Source organism: Perca flavescens, chromosome 10 (genome assembly GCF_004354835.1).
Source record: "Perca flavescens isolate YP-PL-M2 chromosome 10, PFLA_1.0, whole genome shotgun sequence".
In the NCBI taxonomy this organism is placed as follows: Eukaryota; Metazoa; Chordata; class Actinopteri; order Perciformes; family Percidae; genus Perca; species Perca flavescens.
The window spans coordinates 37,025,184-37,044,980 of record NC_041340.1 but is presented as its reverse complement, the minus strand read 5'-3'; the positions used below and the strand labels follow the sequence as shown (position 1 = coordinate 37,044,980).

The window sequence follows — 19,797 nt, the reverse complement described above, 5'->3', positions numbered from 1 at the left end:
TCCAGGACTCGCTGCCTATTGGCTACACGCACGTAAACGTACATATGACGTTATTTTGAAATTTCAGCGGTGAAGCTTTTTTTGTGTGTGGGAGCTGCTCCGCTGCAATTCCAAAATAGTGAAACCTCAGTGAATTAAAATGTCTTTTTCACGAGCCCCATTGAAGAGGTTCAACGAGGACGTAGGTAAGTGACGTTCAAAAGCTACTAACGTTAGCATATTGGGAAATGATCCACTCAAGTTAGTCAACGGTAAGTAACGTTAACGTTAGCTTGTGTTTGACGTTAGCTAGCTAGCTAGCTAGGTACGTTAAGTTCCCGTTAACGTTAACTGTAATTGCTAAAAAAAAAACGTGAACTAAGGTCAGTTTTCACTTTACATGTTTAACGTTATGCTAAACCAACAACGATGGCTAACATTGTGCTATTGGCCGAAGGTTGTGCCCCTCCACCGGGGTCCTATGAGATCAAACCTGGGGACCTGAAGGGAGCTGCTTCCTTTGACAAATCTGATCGATTCAGACTTGTCAAGGCAGGTGGGTACATTTTATAAGCATAATGCAACAAGGAAATACAAATAAAGTTATCTAAAGCATAACGTTTTGTGCCACTTATTTTCATTATGTTATTATGTGCGTCTCCAGCCGCTATGCCACCACCATCGCCCTCCAGAAGTTTCATGGTGTCACCTGTCCGTAGGACTATGTCGGTCGACGGTCTTGTAAGTTGTATTTTATTATGTAACAACGCCACTCCGATGTCTCCTCAGTAACAGATCTGCTAGAACTGCTCCTGCCATAAAACTAACCCCCTCGATGTCTTGTGTATAGGTTGAAGGTTCAAGTGTAAAGAAGAAGAATGCCATCATGACCATGGAAAGGAAGCAGCAACAACTCGTAGAGAAAGAGGTAGCTAACTAACGTACACTTCATCAAAGGAACATTTGTGCTACAAGCTAACCATACATCAGAATCCGAATACGTTATTGATCCCCTCAGGGAAATGGTTGCAGTTGCTCACAGTCACATTTTAAGGTTACAAAGTAGTAAGAAAGGAGCGAATCAATAAGTGTATAAAGTAACATAGCTACAGTAAGATAAAAACGTTAAGCAAAGGGCGATTAGGTCAAAAAGTAAAAATAGGCTAAAAAGATTCTTTCCAAAACAATGGATTGTACAAATTATATTGTAGTGCAGTGTGAACATAAACACAGTACAAACATAAATACATTAGTACAGTGTTAATATAAGTAGCAGCAGTGAATAATAACAGATGTTGCACATATAACTGACAATTTTTTATTTATTCAATATTATTATTATTATTATTATTATTATTATTATTTTTTTTTTTTTTTTATTATTGTACACAATTAAATTATTGTACACAATTGCCATTAGTGGCCATTCCATGGGACCTTTTTAAAGGGGTGATAGAATGCAAAACCAAGTTTATCTTGCGACCGTTCGGTGGGTAAAATAGGCATACATAGAACTTCAAAATCCCATTGACAACTCTTTCCTATGTAAGTCTCACAATTTGAAACTGCTGTTGAAAACGGGCAAATCTCAACCAAGCTAAAAGTTGACGTCCATTCCTCAACTCCTACCTTATGTGGCTCTACCTTCTATCTTTGTAACGCCCCACAATTTACATAGGCCACTGACTGATCTGAGGCTACCGTAGTCTTCTGAATAGGTCGTGCAGATCTCAAAAATTTTATACATTGTTCGTCTGCTATTTCATTACTAAATTCACTTCTGAGACTTTTTATGCGAGAAATCAACTACATAGAGCTCAAATATGGGCTGTTTTACTAAAATTGATGGCTAATTGCAAATTTTGTGTGACCGTATCGGACTTCAGGAGCTCCACAATCTGCCGTGACAGGTGGCGACTGCCGGCCGGGTTTGATGCCTTCCCGGTCGGCCTCTCCCCCTTCACAGACCCGCTATATGAGCTGGAACTCTGTCAGGATCTCACACACGATCTGCGCTATGTACTTTAGAAAGTTTGGAAGTTTTTCAAGGATATTGAAAATGAACCACTGTCGTAAATGCAGTGTTCCAGACTGAAAAACGGAATACTGGCACTATGTCCCGAGATCAGCCCTCCCTGTATCTAGCAGCAGGAGCAGCGCCGCGTCAGACACGCTTCTGGTGTGGAGGACAAAGAAAAATCCACGCAGCTGACACGCAACAGAAACGCCACGCTTGCGCGACGCGTGCAATGTGTAACCGGCCTAACGCAGCGGCGCAGAGGACATGCCTGCAGGGCTTCACTCTCTGCTAAATTTCCCTGCGCTGACTAGCTACAGGGTGAGTTGTGATGACACGTCTTACCAAATTTGCAATTAGCCATCAATTTTTGTAAAACGGCCCATATTTTAGCTTTACATAGTTGATTTCTTGCATAAAAAAAGTCTCAGAAGTGAATTTAGTAATGAAATAGCAGACGAACAATGTATAACATTAGAGGTCGACCGATTGAACGGATTATACCGATAGCTAGGTTGGGCCGTATTTGCCGATAACCGATTAATCGACCGATAGTATTTAGAATTGAAACACCCACAGCAATGCTACACAAGCATGTGTGTTGTCTAAAACAGTTCTCCTACATATTTGGAGTCATCCAGTGCAAAAATAAACATAATGAGCATTATAATTCATATAAAGGACAAACTATTTACATTTCTTCAAAAAAGGCCCAAATGTATGCCAAATCTCAAAACAGTGACGCCATTCTTCTCTGTAGAACGGTTTAGAACGGTAACAGAAGATCTCTGACCTGGAGGGATCTATCTTTCCCACTATATACTCTCTGTTCTCGCTTGGATGCCCATACAGTATAAGGCGTAATGTGTGACGGACCTGCCTTCCCATTGGTTGAAAACATAAATAAAGGCATCATGGGAGATTCCCTTGTCGGTAGTACGGAGTTAGCGGCAGAAATGACCGAAAACGTGATTTAATTATGGACATCAAGTGGATAAATCTTGGATGTAACAGTTTGGATTTAATGCTCAACAACCCCGAAAAAAGGCACAAGTTCCAGGCTGGATAGAAAATCACCTGTAAAGGCTAGAAAGACACCAAAGACACCCCCGTGACGGCTAATTTGTTAGCTTTTAACTGCAACAATCAGTAAGTCTCTACGTTTAACTTACAGTATCTAAATATGAATCAGAGGTGTCGTTTGGGATCGTGGACGATCCATTTGGGTCGGACTTGCGTTTATTTTTGTCAGTGTTTTAACAGCTTGAGGTAAGTTAGCCTACTACTAATGTTTAGCGTCATCTCAGCCTCAAAAGCAAACAAACATACTGTGCTGTTCTTTCTCTACCAATGCAGCATCTATTCAACAAATTAATAACTTTATAATGATATGACAAAATGTACTGTACATACCTTTTTGCTGTCGATGCTTTAAACGCGCATTTGATGTCAGCCTTCTCCGCACAGCATGTGCTCTCCGTGCAGCGCGCAGTAACGTGTCGAAAATAAACACGAGGGATCAGTGATAGTTTTTATTTCGCCTCTAGAGGAGCTATTGTAATGCATGATGCCAGCAGACCCTTCTCAGCTCTCGCGTACTGTGTAATGAATGACAGCGTGCGCTTCTCAGCCGCTCCAGCAACGGACGGAACCAGAAAAAACTATCGGTATGGATTTTTGCCAATAATGATAGTTCCACCAATCAACTATCGGTGCTGATTAATCGGCAAAACCGATGAATCGGTCGACCTCTATATAACATTGCAGTGTCTGAAATATGAGACCTTCTATCTCATCTCCAATGTATGTGTATGTACTTCGTTCAACCAATCAGTGCACAGCTCATCTAATTATTCATGAGCATACCATATTTGGAAGAAAAGCTGATGTTCCAAATAGGGCCACATTCACAGGGTATTCACAGACCCATAGAATAGCACTTGGGCCATTTTCAGCCCAACCAATGTTACATACCCTATTAAGAGACCTTATGGAACAGTGTGAAATACCCTATATAATCATTCTGTCACCCCTTTTTAAACTGAGCTTGACGACGTAGCTGTGATGTGATCTCCATCCAGATAAGGTCTCTGGTTCAGCAGCGAGGGGAGCAGGACCGCCGCCTGTTGGCTCTGGAAGAGGAGCTGAAGAAGGCTGAGGCCAAGCTGCTGGCTGCAGTCAGGGAGAAGACGGGTCTGGCTGCCAATGTCACCACCCTGGACAGACAGCGGGCTGAGCTCAAGAAAGTCAACGAGTTCCTAAAAAACAAGGTGTGCTTTCTTTAGATGTTCATTAAGGGTGGGGGGAAATTTGAAAATCGTATGTATCGTGATGTTATTGTTGGAACAATTTTTTAAATTGATTCTTTTTCTCTAGAATCAATCTTTATTTTTTATTTTACCAATGATTCACGTAAATATTTTCTGTTTAGACTGTACCGCCGACGGCGACTACATCATATCCCAGACATGAAAATCATTCACCTTTCGGCGAAATTCGCCGAAACCACAATAGGTTAATCGTGTAGATTCGATGAGAAAATGTTTGGGGGCGGGGGGTTAAATTAAAAAGTCCACATGGGATTTGTTTTGATGCGCTGGATTAAAATGGCGGACTCAGCGGGTAAAGACGCTGCTGCTCCGAGTATATCTCGGATAAAACCGGAGATTTACACCACCGTAGACGGTCAAATTGTGGTGGAAGATGAGCTGTTGAACTTTCTTGTGGTTAAAATGAGAACTTTAAGTCAGGATGATATTGTTATGCTGACTGTTAACCACTTTGAGTCAGAGTGGATTGAGAGCTCCAAGAAAGTTTTGTTTGAGCTCTGCCCAAATACCACTCAACGCTGCATTTCGCACAAAGGACAACAAAAAGACTCTAATAACGTTAAGAGTTGTCTGAAAGTGCTTAACGAGGCTGGTGAGAACATTCCTCGGTTTGTGTCTCATCATTTGGATGATCTTCCACCTGTGACATTCAACAGCATTGATGTTTGTTTGCTGGGCAAAATCAAACGTCTTAGCATGAATGTATCAACCATGAAACAGGCCATATCTGTGCAAACTGACATCTGCGAGGATCTCCGTTCAGTTACAGCCGGTTTAGACCAACGCATGTGCGCAATAGAGAAGCCTGGAGGAAGTAAGCTTGCTCCTCGGGTCACCAAGGAGGCCCCGAGTCGGGGAATGGACAGAGACGGGCATGTACCTGGATGCACGGTTGTGGGTGCCAGCGCAACGGAGGAAGTCTCGAGTGAGGGGAGCGGAGAGACAGCTACCCTGGTATGGAGCAAGGTAGTGAATCGGGGCTGTCGACAACAGTTAACCGGAGATACTGCTCAGCCCAAGGCCAAACCGAACGCTCCGAGAAAGGAGAAGAAAAGTGGCATTGTTGGAACCAGTGAGGGAGGAAACATAAGGGTTGTGAAGACTAAGTTGGTGAGTGTTTTTGCAACAAAATTCTCCCCAGATGTAAATTCGGAAACATTGGCTAGTTACTTTAAAGATAAACTACACCGGGATGTAACATGCCAAAAGATAGAAAGTGCCCAAAGACGGTATAACTCCTTCAAAGTAATTGCAGAATGCAATACGGTGAGCGAAATGTATGAGCCACAGCTGTGGCCAGAAGGTATCTTTGTGCGGCGTTTTTATGAAGCATGCAAAACATTAGGTCAAAGAAATGTAATTGTGAATATAAATGATGATGTGTCTGAGGCTGGAGCCACTGTTGCGGTGAAGATTTGACTATGATCATGAGAGTTGTGTCATATAACTTGCGTGGTTTACGCCTTGGACAGGGGGCTGGAGACAAAGCACGACGTTTTGTTATTGACAAGCTCTTAGAAAGTGCTGATATTTTATGTATACAAGAGACTCTGTTACCCAAACAAGATCTAGATAAACTCAACTCTGTGCATGAAAATTTTTATGGCACAGGTGAGTCGACAACCGATCTAAGTATGGGAATCGTGCGTGGCAGAATACCTGCAGGGGTGGCCATTTTATGGCATAGGAAACTTGACCCACTGATCGATGTGATTAGGCTAGAGGTGGACTGGGCCATAGCAATTAAAGTTGTACATGATAAAAATGTTTTTATTATTTTAAATGTGTACATGCCATATGAATGCTACCAAAATGAATATCTTAATAGGCTTGCCTTTTATCAGCTCATTCATAAAAGAGAGTAAAAGTACTTGCATTTTTGTGATGGGTGATATGAATGCTGATATGTCAGATGATAACTCTTTATTTGCCAAACACCTTAATCAATTTTGTCTAGACAGTAGGTTAGTTCTCTCAAGCAAAATGCTGTTACCAGTAGACCGTTATACATATATCAGTGAAGCATGGCATACAACATCTTGGCTAGACCACTGTATATGTACGGCTGATGCTCATGATTGCTTGGAGATTGAGATTATGTATGGTTGAAGGTTTCTTCCTAAAAGGGAGTTTTTTCTTGCCACTGTCGCAATAGCCACTGCTAATGCTTGCTCTTGAGGGAATTACTGTAATTGTTGGGGTTTTGGAATTTATAGAGTGTGGTCTAGACCTACTCTATCTGTAAAGTGTCTCGAGATAACTTTTGTTATGATTTGATACTATAAATAAAATTGAATTGTAGCCACAGCAGATCACATACCTGTCTCCATGATAATACATCTTGACAGTCTACCTGAGTTGACTAACTATGATAATGATAATAATGAGCTAAATAGAAAAGTGGACTGGGCAAAGCTCACAGAATATGATCTATGGAAGTACAACGCACTGAGTGATAGTAGTCTTAGTAATATTGATATACCACTTGAAGCTATTTTGTGTGACAACTTAAATTGTAAGAGTCACAAACATCATAGTCAAATAGTTATCATGTATGACAAAATTGTGAACAGTTTAATTAATGTCAGTAAATTATTCATCCAAGACAAAAGGAAGCTTAACATTAGACCTGGATGGAACGAATATGTGTCTGAACGTCATGTGGAAGCTAAGGAAGCTTTTCTGAGCTGGGTATCATCTGGAAAAGCTAGGTATGGCCCAGAGTTTGAACATAAGAAAAAGGCAAATGCCAGGTTTAAATATGCTGTACGGTTTATCAAGAGTAATGAGCAGATGATGAGGGCAGATTCTATGGCCAGAAAGTTTCAGCAGAATAATTTGTATGATTTCTGGAAGGAAGTAAAGGTCATCAATAATAGCAAGATGCCTTTGCCATCCAGTATTGATGGGATCTCTGGGGATGAAAATGTTGCGGAGCTGTGGGGGAAACATTTCAGAGAGATTTTTAACTGTTGAGAGTGCTGAATATCATGTTGATGATGTCATTAATAATGATGGCGTGGTTATTAGACCTGATGAAGTATGCCATGCTATTGAGAAATTGGCAGTGAACAAAGCGTGTGGTCTTGACCAAATAACAGCTGAACACCTGAAGTATGCAAGCCATAGAATCTCAGTGTTACTTGCTATATGTTTTTCTGGAATATTAGCGCATGGCATATTACCTGACTCTATGTTACCTGTACTGTTAGTGCCAGTTATTAAGGACAAAACCTGTAAGGTATCTAGCATAGAAAACTACAGGCCAATCGCTCTGGTGAGTATACTCTCTAAAGTATTAGAAAAAATTTTATTTGATAGACTACAAGAATATATAACAACCACTGACAATCAATTTGGTTTTAAAAAGAAACATGGCACAGATTTGTGCATATATGCGGTGAAAGAACTTGATTCCAAGTACAAAAGCCATGGATCAACAATGTTTTTATGTTTCCTTGATGCATCCAAAGCTTTTGACCGTGTTAATCACAGTAAACTGTTTATTAAATTACAAGAGCGAGGGTCCCTCCATTACCCTAATACGTATCTTGCATTATTGGTACTCCCATCAAACAATGCAAGCTAGATGGGGCAAGATTACATCAGATCCTTTCCCAGTTACCAACGGGGTTAGACAAGGTGGAATATTGTCGCCTGTTCTTTTTAATTTGTATATGGATGATCTTTCCAGGACATTAGAAGTGTGTAAAACTGGTTGTATGGTGGGAGATAAGCGTATTAATCATCTGATGTATGCAGATGATTTAATTGTTATGTCTCCTTATAGTGCTGGCCTACAACAATTGCTTAGTGTCTGTTCAAACTATGGACTACAGTATGCCATCAAATTCAATGCAAAAAAAGAGTGTTGTAATGATTGTCAGAACTAAGGAGGAAGCTATGCTTTCTGTCTTTTTATTTGACAGGGCAAGAGCTAAATGTAGTTACTAAAACAAAATATTTGGGCCACATTATTAGGGATGATTTTTGTGATGATGATGACATACAGCGCCAGTGTTGTAAATTATATGGACAGGCAAATATGTTGGCATGTAAATTGTGTACTGAAGAAGTTAAAAAAAACGTCTCTTTTTAGAGCATACTGTACACCACTTTATACAGCTCACCTATGGGGCAGCTATAATAAAGCAAAGATAAATAAGATAAAGGTAGCATACAATGATGCATTTAGAATTTTGTTGAAGTATCCAAGATGGACCAGTGCTAGTCACTTGTTTGTGACGAGTAATGTTCCCACCTTCCATGCTGTGCTGAGGAATTTTATGTACAAATTTAGGTGCCGATTAACAGAGTCAAAGAATACAATTTTAACTGCCTTAACTAACCCTGTGCTTAGTGATACCAGATTTACTTCCAAACTCTGGAAACACTGGCATACGCATTTGCATATGTTCTAAGTATTGTGTATAACTATCTTTGTGTCTGTGTGTATGTATGTATGTATGTATGTATGTATGTATGTATGTATGTATGTATGTATGTAGGTATGTATGTTTTGTATGTTCCCTCTGTGTACTATGTGATGGACAGTGTGTCTGTTTGCTTTTTGTGTTTGGGTGTACCCTTCTGTCTGTGGTATGTTGTGTGTACTTTTATATTTGGACCTTGAGTCTGTAAATAAAGTTATTATTATTATTATTATTATTATTATTATTATTATTATTATTAACCAATCATCAAACTTCCACCTACCAATGAAACGAGTCCAGCCAATCAGATGCAAAGTAGGGCGGGTCTTTGCCGAAATGTGAGAGTGCGGTGCCGGTGTGGTCTCCGTGGTAACGCGGCTAAAAAAATGGAGGCAAAGTTTATCAAACTTGGAGCATGTAGATACAGCTTTAGTTGACAAAAGAGTTAAAACAAATGGCGCTGGGCATGAATAGAGGACAAGAGGAAAAGGGTGGAGACGGGAAGCCGTTAGCACTTGGTGCCTCAAATTGAGGGAGCAGGGTGCTTGCTTCTGCAGCGCATGTTCAAGGAAGATACTGGACGGCAGCAGCGGTAAGAAAGTGCTTGCTAGTCACAAGGCTTCGGTCCGTGCACTCTGTCATACGAGTACGTTACCGGCAACGACCACTACCGTTGCGACTGTTCCTTTACTGACCGACTGTGATACAAACAATACGTGTGTGCACGTTCATAGCGGAACATGATTTGTCATTAACGATGGCCACTGTGTAAAAGCTATCTGAAATCCAAACTGCCTTGACAAAGCTGTCTTTTTGGAATCAGCATGGCAGGTATTTAAACATAATGGTCTTGTCCCAGAGTTTAGACGTCTAGCTAGCTATATAAAAAGCGAAACAATGCGACGTTTTTAATAGGCTTAAATGTAAATAAAGCAGCTAATATCAACATGGACAAACTCATGAATGTACTAATTCGCATTTTTGATGATGACCTGGCCAAAGTAGTAAAGTATAGTTTTCACAATGATTCATTGTAGGATTATATTACAATATGTAAATCCACATTAACTCTTTATTTAACATATGGTTGGAAGAAGTTAAAATGTATCCAAAACTTTTTAATTTTTAAAAATTATGACTTTTATTATCGTGTATTGTCAGAAGTACTTAAACTGTTTTGCCAGTCAAATTAACTGTGCATATTGAAATATTACACTGTCAAAATGCATCAGATTGATTGTTTAAAATATGGAATATTTAAAATTTTCTTCCGGGGGAGCCCCCGGACCACCCTAGAGGGGTAATATCCTTCTCACCTTTTTCACCCCTGACCCGTTTTCATGCCTGATATCCGTTTCCAGTAGAGGAGTGAATCTTCACTGATCTCCCGATTCAATTACAATTATCGTGTCTTCGATTCGATATCTCGATGCGTCAAATACATTTTTCTATTAAAGCCATGTAGGATATTTTATTTGTAGCTTTTTTTGCTCCAAAACCTTCTTCGTTGCTCTAATACTAAATAAATTGGATACATCAAACTACAAGCACTGAGCTCATGGCACTTCCTGAATGTGCAAAACATAACAGAATATGTAAACCAACATGTTAGGCCTACATTAAATTGTAAACCGAAATAATCGATTATGAGCCGGGCCAATTATCGATGCAGCATCGTCCATGTCCATGATTCGATGCATCGATTATTTTATTAATTTCAACACCTCTAGTTTCCAGACCGAAAGCAGAAAATGCAGAAAATCCATGTTTGATAGAACCTTGTATTGTCATTATACAAGTGCATACTGAAACTTTGTCTGGCTTTCTTCTCAGAGGGAAACTAAAAAAACAAATACATTATGATGTACTTGCTTTACAAATTAAATACATGTCAGACTTATTGACATGTGATGTCATTCTTCTTAGAAAACACTTTTTTAGAAAAGTCTTATGGTATATTGTCTCTAGAAATGAATTATTCAACTTTTGTTTTTGTTAAAGAAGGAAAAGAAAATCTCAATACTATCGAATAACCATACTAGTAGAATCGCAATACAAATCGAATTGCCACCCATGTATCATGAAAGAATCAAATTGAGACAAAAGCATATCGTCCCATCCCTAATGTTCGTATTTAGAAATCCTGTCTTGATTACGCCTTGATAAGAGTGTCTTAGGTGCTAAAATAATTTCTTAGCAGTGCTGCATGAAAACTGTGTGTGTGTGTGTGTGTGTGTGTGTGTGTGTGTGTGTGTGTGTGTGTGTGTGTGTGTGTGTGTGTGTGTGTGTGTGTGTGTGTGTGTGTGTGTGTGTGTGTGTGTGTGTGTGTGTTCTTTCACCATGGAGTTGATGGAGGCCAGGAACACAGTGGATGTTAAAAACAAGGTATGACTGGTGTACACATACATACCTTCAGTACTTAGTAAATAATCCTCTATTGGTTTAATCACAGCCAATAGCTAATCATCACATTTTGATCCGGTGTAGATGCTTATGTATAGTATGTGTTTGTGTCCAGGAGTTAAATGTCCTGCAGATTAACACTGAAGGCCAAGTGAAGGTGCTGGAAACGGAGCTCCAAGCTGCCAGAGCTACTGTTGCTGCTCTGAAGGACAGGAACAAAGACTTGGGTAAGATTTAACAGCAACAGATAGTGCTACTATTGAGACACACATGCTTACATGTACAGTATAGAAGAAGAAACGTTGATGAAGTAACCAGGGCTGTACTTTGATTTTTACCTTTTAACAGAGGACCTCCATCGAGTGACCAAAACCCAAAATGAAGAGCGGGAGAATGAGAATGCTAGATTGCATGGTGAGTTCTGTGTGTATGGCTTGCTTTTTTCTCGACACATTTTTTTGGACCCCTATGCAGGGTTTTTTTTTTTTTTTTTTTGGAATATTTGCCGATACAGAGTCTCGATCCGATACTTCAACGCGAAACGATAGTGTTGCAGATATTGCAAGTGGATGTTGGACTATTTTCACTTTCTAGTTTTAAAATACTTCTACACTGCTGACATTTTTGCCATGTTAATGTGTAATGCCAAGTTACTTGCAGGTTTACGTTCTGCCGGAAATTGTGCTCCGCTGACGTAAATGATCAGATGATCGGGGTGACTGCTGATCCCCGATCAGTTAAAAAATGCCCATATCGACTTTGATCCAATACTTGCTATCGGGACATTCCTACACACACTTAGTTGTTTACATGTTGCTTCTAGAAAAAACTAATCCTGGAATAGTTGCCAGGTTTTTCAGCCTTGTGCACCTTAAAAGCCAAGATATACTTGGATTTAACTATGCGCTTGTGTACGTAAGATGGCTGCCACGCGTATCCTGCGTTCCTTTGGGGCATAGGTTGTGCACATCTTCAGAAATTAACGCTATGCGTCTGCAAGATGCAATTCAGCACGTTAACGTGGGGGCAGCATATCATCTGACAGGCAGTTCAGCAGCTGTTCCACACTCAAGCCAAGGAATACAGCTGTGGACGATATGACCCTGATCTGCCCCCTAGTGGATATACATTTAATCCTACCGGTACACGCAAAGTACGCAGGCAAGTATGTAAACAACGCCGTGCGCCGCCGCCGCTTGGCTACTTGTATGCATTGTAAACAAGTTAGTATATCTGGGCCTTAAGATGTCCCTTAATGTACAAATTGACATCATACAGTAGGTTATAGGTAACAGTGTTCCTGCATGTGTTTGTGGGTTTGCTTCCTTATCCTACCACCCATAATTCTGTTATTTTTTTTCCAGCTGCGATACGGGAGCTGAAGGAGGAGATCAGAATCGTTCAGGGATACCTGGATGTAGCCAACGACCAGATCCAGGTATAAACTTGGCTTGTAAGAACAATTCTTACAAAAGGTGGACATATTTTATTCAGACTTTGTGAAAAACACTCTTCCCCTGTTTGTTTGTTCTTAGGATCTCCGTTTGAAGCTCCGAGAGAAGACACAGGAGAACACCGTTGCTGGTTCTCAAATGGAGAAAGTGAAGTAAGCACTCCTCATTTCTACAGCATGCGTAACTGCTGTGGACTGGCTCCGCTGCGTGTCTGCTGCGTGCTCCGCCGTCCGTCAATACCCACCAGGTCCGGATTTGTTGCGAAATGGCTGTGGCCGTGACTGACAGCTGTAGTCACGAGGACCTACAAGTTCTCGCGAATTCACGTAGAATAGAACCACAAAACCAACAACAGTTAGTTTCCATCCAGAGGAGTAGAGGGGAAACAGCTCTGTGCTGTGTTTTCAAGGTGTAGTGCAGGGAAATATGATCCGCCGTGAGCACGGTGTATTTTATTTTGAAAATTAACCGGATATTTATTTTGTTTCTGTGCACTATCTGCCGTGTGCTGAATTGCTGCGGAGCTCTCTGTCATCCGTCAAAAATAGAAGCTTTGCGTATATGCTGCGGACCGCCAAAGCTGTGCCGGAGTTGGAATGCAGCCATTATGCAACCGGTGGAAATGCACACATTGACATAAATGGAAACCTAATGACTCCGCCGCCGTTTCGGAGCCGTTCCGCATCTGGTGGAAGTCCACGGTAATGGTCCCTTCAAGCAAGTTTAGCTCTCAGCTGTATGCCAATGCACTCATATGTAGGGATGTAACGATGCATCGTGACTCGGTAAAAAATCAATACAAATGTTTAAAAATTACAAAAGTTTGAGAGAAAAAATTCCTTGCGATGCAGTTTTTAAACCGCCTAGGGCATGATCTACTTTAGATTTCACTTGTTTGACTTCAGACCTCACTATGTCTTCTTAGTTCATTTATTTGAAGACATTTCTTTCAATTTATTTAGTTATCTTGATGTGGGATTTGTTTTTAAATTTTGTATTTAATTTTTGTCATTTAACATAAAATACAATTTCAGTGTCCCTTTTGATAAGAGGACACATCTGTTGTTTTTGCAGTTTATATAAATAAAGGAATATTTTTCAGTCATTTGTCTGCAGCTCATTCTGTTAAAAAAATATCCTGAGAAAATCGTATTGTGAATCGAATCATGAGTTGAGTGTATGGTTACATCCCTACTCACCTGCCACTTTCCCACAGGCAACTAGAGACGGAGCTAGAAACCACCCAGTATGTACTGGGACAAAAAGAGGTGGAGGCCCAGCAACTCCAACAAGAGCAGCAGGTGTCTAAAGATGCTTTAGTGGAAGTGGAGAAGAGGCTGAAGCACCAGGAGCTGGAGCTGAAGTCTTCACAAAGGTCAGTAAATGACATGGAGGAACAACTGGACTCGGCCAACCAAGAAGTCCAAGAGTGTCAGGCGACTATTCGACAGCAGGAGGCAGAACTGGCTCGCCTGAGAGAGGTGCTCAGACGGACGGAGAAGGAGCTGGACGAGAGAGTGGCACATCTGGAACAGAGGTGTCTCTTCTCCGAGGAAGAGAGAAGTATGTTCACCAAGATCTCGTTGCAATGTTGATTTAAAGTAACACGCCGACTTATTGGGAATTTAGCTTATTCACCGTAACCCCCAGAGTTAGATAAGTCGATACATACCCTTCTCATCTCCGTGCGGGCTGTAATGCTGTCTGACGGCTCCAGCGGCATCAGGTCAGCACAGAACATGCAGGTGAATGGTTCCAACAATCCTACTGCTCCGAATAAGTGACAAAATAACGCCAACATGTTCCTATTTACATGTTGTGATTTGTAGAGTCTGGCGATGTACAAAAAACAACGTAACATGAGACACAGCCACCTTCTATCCCTAAACAAACCAGGAACTATATTCTTAGGCGGAAGAATATAGTACTTTGGCGGAGTGATATGCTCGCAGCAAGCCTGTCTGAGAATATAGTTCCCGGTTTGTTTACAGTTAGAAGATGGCTGTGTCTCATGTTACGTTGTTTTTTGTACACGCTGTGACTCTACAAATCACAACATGTAAATAGGAACATGTTGGCGTTATTTTGTCACTTTTGTCACAATTTGGAACAGTAGGATTACTGGAACCATTCATCTGCAGGATCTGTGCTAGGCTAAGCTAATGCTGGAGCCGTCAGACAGCGTTACAGCACGCACGGAGATGAGAAGGGTATGTATTGACTTATCTAACTCTGGGGGTTACGGTGAATAAGCTAAAGTCCCAATAAGTCGGTGTGTTCCTTTAAATTGCAGAAATAATTGACAGTTATATGATGCATGAATTGTGTGGTTAATTTTTTTCTTCTTTTTTTCTTCTTTTAGGCAAGACTCAGGAGGAGGGGATAAGGAGAGTGGAGGAGTTAAAAAAAGAGCTCATCTTACTAAAGGAAGCTAAAAGAGACGAGAAAAAGAGACAGATTCAGCTTGGGCTAGAACACGCTGCTCTTACTGAGGAACTGACGAAAGAAAAGGTTACGCACACGTTGTCTCACATGGCATTAGGGCTGCTCAATTATGGAAATAAAATCATAATCAAGATTTATTTTGGGCAATATTGAAATCAGAGATACTTAGCACACTTCCTTGTTGACTTTTGGGATGATGTTGCAATTATTAAAATTGAAACAAATCAACATTGAAAACACCTAGAACTGTGAAATTTCCCTTCATACTTTCCATTCAGAACACAAGACAAAATAAGTTTGCTTTCAAAACATAATGTGCAACATAATCGTTTTTGTGATCATTAGGAGCCAAAATCGTGATTGCAAATACAGTTTTGATTCATTGCACAGCCCTACATGGCACATTCTTTTTCGATTCAGTGCAGGATGACCTGAGCCGTGACGGACTCTATTCCTCTTCTCTGCAGGCCCTGGTGGACTCGTTGTCTGTGCTGGTGGAGCAGGAGAGGGAGGAGTCTGAGGAGCAGCTGAGGCAGTTGAAGGAGGAGATGGAGGAGGTGCTGGGAGAGCTCGCCGTCCTGGAGGAGCAGGAGCGCCAGAGGCAGGAGGCGGCCGAGAGGCTGCAGGAGGAAAATACGGAGCTGAAGAGACAGCTGAGTGATACCAGCGCACTGTTGGAGAGGTGAGCAACCAAAGGCCAAGCATACTGAGGAGCAGGGTTTCCGCAGGGTCTTAAAGTCTAACATGTCAAAATCTAAATTTTAGGCCTTAAAGCTTTAGTGCGTAACATTTTGATATTAATGAACATCAGTTACGTTGAAGCCATTGCCATTAGTTGCTACTAAGCTAATTGAGACTATCAGCTCCACACAACTCTCTCTGGATTTCTCAGTATGACGATGTTCACAAGATTGTGGCGTCTGGCGACTTTCGCGTGCAGAAACTCGAGTGAAGATAATGACCTCTTCTGAAGAGTCCATGTTTTTTTAATCCTCCGTGTCCTCCTTGGCTACTAGCAACTGTGTGGAGGAGGGGTGGGGGATGTGCGCGATCACGGAAGGCTTTTATCATGTGTATACGCTACCGCTGCTGTCACTTAGAATTCCTCATGGGGGAGACAAACTACACACTGTAGCTTTAAAAAGTCTTACATTTGGGCGCCCAGATAGCTCAGTTGGTAGAGCGGGCGCCCAACTTATATTGCCACTAATCAGCTTTCTCTTTTGGATCATACCACAGACATAAAACGGATGTTATTCTTCAGCTATGGGGATGTGCAAGTTTAGCTATACTTGGCTTTAAAAAAAAGAATTTAGGGCTTTGTTGATGTTGTGATAAAAGTCTTAAATTTCATTTATAATGGTCTTAAAAAGTCTTCAATGTGACTTGGTGAAACCTGCAGCAGCTCTGGATGAGATATTTTGACAAAACTTTGTTTGAAAGTCACACTCCTCCTCATTGCACTTACAAAAACACCCCTTTTTGGGATTTGTTTCCACTGTCTGTGTTACTATTTAGAGTCACAGGCAGCTCGGAGTTAGCCTGGCTCCGCCCTCCTATGTACTTCCGCTCAATTTTCATTTCCCTTCAGTACTACATCTGGGTTTGCAATATATTCTTGGGTTTTCTCCAGCCAAATATTTGGCGATCTAATCAGCGAACCGAGGGAGTGGCTGAGAATGATGACGTTGAGGCTGTGCGCTAGAGTTGTAGTTCCGTAATGGCGGCAGAGAAAGATGCGAGCGAAGCCATTCGGTCCGTTGTGGAAACGCTGCTGAATATCCAGAAGTTAAAGCCCGAGCAAGACCAGTCTTTGGTGAGTTGTGTTGGTGGCCGTGATGTTATGGCCCTCCTCCCCACGGGGTTTGGGAAAAGTTTGATTTGTATATCTATCTGTCTGTCTGTCTGTCTGTCTATCCTCCCTCCCTCCCTCCCTCCAAACTGTGTGCTTGTCATTTTTAGTAAGAGCAATGACGTGGCATCCTTAAAAGATGAACATTTAGCAGCCATGACAGAACTCCAGGAGGCACACACAAAGTCACTGAGCAAGATGGGAGACATTGTCACAGAGCTGGACAGGTGAGCGCTCCAGTTGTCAGTGTTCCTGCAATGTGAGTTGGATTCGTGTTTGTGTTTAGGTTAACATTCAGTCAATGTGTGAGCGTCACAGGCTCCTTGTCTTATTTTTTTAGCGCCAAACAGGCTCTGCGGGGAGCAGAGGGAAGACAGAAAGACCTGGAAGCAGAGGTGGAGAGAATTATGCAGCAGAAAGAGGAGGAGGTGAACAGAATGAAGGAGGGGTTAGAGGAGCACCAGGAGCGGCAGTTAGCTGAAGCCAAAGCCAGGGAGGAGAATTCAAGGTACGCTTCGAAATTCACCTAGAGTCTGCGTAGAAATAACTTGTCACGTTTACCCCAGTTTCTTATATTCCCCTTTCTTCCTCAACTTGACAGAAAGTTGCTGGAGGTGCAGATGCACCTTGCACAAAAAGATGAGGAGATAAAGGCCATGGAGGCGAGCCATGCTGCCCTGATCCATCAGCTACAGTCGGAGAGAGAAGAGGCACTGGGGCAACTAGAGGAACAGAGAGGTCAGGGTGTAACTCTGCTCCAGAATGAGAAGGAAAAAGCCTGGAAACTGCTCGAGGAGGTCAGCCAGGAAAAAGGGGCATTACTGGAACAGCTCCAACAGGAAAGAGAAGAGAGAGTTAAAATCCAGACAGCCCTTCAGGAGGAAAGGGTATCATTGGAGGCTGAAAGAGAAGACCACCAGCAGGTCAGGTCAGAGGCACTCCGACTACAGGCAGAGCTTCACAGAGTCAACGGGCAAAAGAAGAGTCTCCTGTCTCAAGCAGAACTCAAAGAGCAGGCCACGCTTGCTCTTGAAAACCAACTAAACATGGCAGAGCAGGACAGGAGTCTGCTTCAGTCCCGCCTGGATGAGGTTGGGCAAGGGGGTCCGCGCTTCCAGGCCCAATTAGACCTCATGGAGGAGAAGACCCGAGCTCTGCAGCGCGAGTTGGAAGAACAGAGACAAGACAGCTGCGCTCTGCAGGAGCAGGTGCAAGTTCTGACTCAGGAAAAAGTGACCCTACAGTGGGAGATGGAGGAGCAGCGAAGAAAACTCCAAAGGTGAACAAGATGGGATATTTTTTTTAATTTATTTTTATTTATTTATTTTTTACAACTGCACATTTTAACTGCTCATTCCTTTCCTCTAAGCTCCCAGAGTTCAGAGACAGAACACTGGAGGAAACAATATGAGGAGCTGTTTACAAAAGTCAGGCCCTTCCAGGTCAGTCATTTCTACAGCCGTTAGAATTTGAAATCTCTGAATAGTCGCGATCATCTTTCGATGAGTTGAAACCCCTCTCAATATTAATGCTGCTGTGTGCCCACAGGAGCAGCTCAATGCATTTGCAGCAGAGCGAAATGCGCTACTCAATGAAAACGGAGCAAACCAGGAGGAGTTGAACAAGTTGTCCGATGCCTACGCTCGTCTGCTGGGCCACCAGAACCAGAAGCAGAAGATCAAACATGTGATGAAGCTGAAAGATGAGAATATCACCCTAAAACAGGTGATCCATGCCAGCAGCACAGAGTGCTTTCCAAACCATAGGCATGTGTTTTGTCTCTATCCCGAGTGCCTGTGCTTTACGCCATTTTTTTTTTTTTTTTGTGTGTAGGAGGTGTCTAAGCTTCGGTCCCAGGTGAGCCGGCAGAAGAGTGATCTCGAGCAGCTGAAGTCGAAGCTCCCTGGTTCTACTCACCGCAGGTTTGATCCCAGCAAAGCTTTCCAACACGACAAGGAGAACAGGCGAAGTGAATCTCTTAAAGAAGGTGAGTACTAAACTGCAACACCATAAACCTACAGTATATAGGGGCAGAACACAAGATGTGATGAGAATTCAACAGTTATGATTTGTGTTGACGATTTTCACCTCATGTAGTTGCTAAGCTATTTGTGTGGAAGCCTAATTCTTTGTTTGTTTTGTCAGGAAATCATTATGCATAATGGAGCTGTTCTGCCAGACAAGAAGTGACAACTAAATTGAATTTCTATTGGACTTTTAAATACTTATTAACCTTTTTACAAATATTTTTGTGTCAATTTTAAGTGGTTTTACAGCCTTTTGTGGCAAATTGTTACATAGAGTGTATGTATGTATGTATCTGTTTTTGATTTTAAAAAGACATTTATGTGTCCAGAAGCAGTGTGTGAAAATAATGAGGTAGTAGATGGCAAGTCTACACAGTCCAGAGGACTATAGCATAGTCAGCATTAAAATGAGATGTGTTTTGGGATTTTATCATTTTAACTTTCTCAGCAATTGTTAGGGTTGCAGAACCAGTAACTATTTCATGTGGGATAGCTCTTAATAACTATTTCTTCTTTGTAAATAAAGACAGATTTTAATACTCTTGTTAAACAAAAGTGTTACTGAGATTTATTTTACTCCCCCAAATGTAAAAAATTGCTATTTACAAAGCCTTTTGTGCTTGGATGTTCTCAGCCATGTCTGCCCTCAGCCAGTAGAGAGCACTGTAGGACTGCAGCCACAGGTTGGAGCGCAGCAAACTGCTATTACAACCCACGTTTCATCCACACTGTATACCCACTACAAAGAACACACATTCACATCTTTGTGGAACGGAGCCTTGGGTTATGGGTCATTAAGCTTTTATTTCCTTCAATTGAATAAGACATAGCCAGCAAGTATTGGACCAGAATTTTTT

General features: G+C 41.6%; 2 protein-coding genes across 2 annotated transcripts; both read left to right on the top strand.

Moving 5' to 3' along the window:
- Positions 1-7: 7 nt before the first annotated feature.
- Positions 8-4,281, top strand: LOC114562469 (hyaluronan mediated motility receptor). Its single transcript, XM_028588841.1, has 5 exons — positions 8-185; positions 437-535; positions 644-720; positions 830-907; positions 4,078-4,281. The coding sequence occupies exons 1-5, from the start codon at positions 140-142 to the stop codon at positions 4,279-4,281; spliced, it is 504 nt and encodes a 167-aa protein (XP_028444642.1). The 5' UTR covers positions 8-139.
- Positions 4,282-11,095: 6,814 nt separating this feature from the next.
- On the top strand, positions 11,096-19,474 carry hmmr (hyaluronan-mediated motility receptor (RHAMM)). The gene is made up of 15 exons (XM_028589010.1): positions 11,096-11,144; positions 11,278-11,389; positions 11,511-11,576; positions 12,527-12,600; positions 12,698-12,768; positions 13,833-14,179; positions 14,979-15,127; positions 15,529-15,743; positions 17,024-17,140; positions 17,254-17,421; positions 17,515-18,192; positions 18,283-18,355; positions 18,462-18,638; positions 18,747-18,900; positions 19,059-19,474. The coding sequence occupies exons 1-15, from the start codon at positions 11,100-11,102 to the stop codon at positions 19,073-19,075; spliced, it is 2,463 nt and encodes an 820-aa protein (XP_028444811.1). The 5' UTR covers positions 11,096-11,099; the 3' UTR covers positions 19,076-19,474.
- Positions 19,475-19,797: the final 323 nt, after the last annotated feature.

Coding starts and splice junctions, on each gene's coding strand:
- hmmr (XM_028589010.1), top strand. CDS start 11,100: ATGGAGTTGATGGAGGCCAGGAACACAGTGGATGTTAAAAACAAG. Junction 14,180..14,978: donor CTTCTCCGAGGAAGAGAGAA/GTATGTTCACCA, acceptor TTCTTCTTTTAG/GCAAGACTCAGGAGGAGGGG. Junction 15,744..17,023: donor ACCAGCGCACTGTTGGAGAG/GTGAGCAACCAA, acceptor TGTCATTTTTAG/TAAGAGCAATGACGTGGCAT.
- LOC114562469 (XM_028588841.1), top strand. CDS start 140: ATGTCTTTTTCACGAGCCCCATTGAAGAGGTTCAACGAGGACGTAG. Junction 186..436: donor GAGGTTCAACGAGGACGTAG/GTAAGTGACGTT, acceptor TATTGGCCGAAG/GTTGTGCCCCTCCACCGGGG. Junction 536..643: donor ATTCAGACTTGTCAAGGCAG/GTGGGTACATTT, acceptor GTGCGTCTCCAG/CCGCTATGCCACCACCATCG.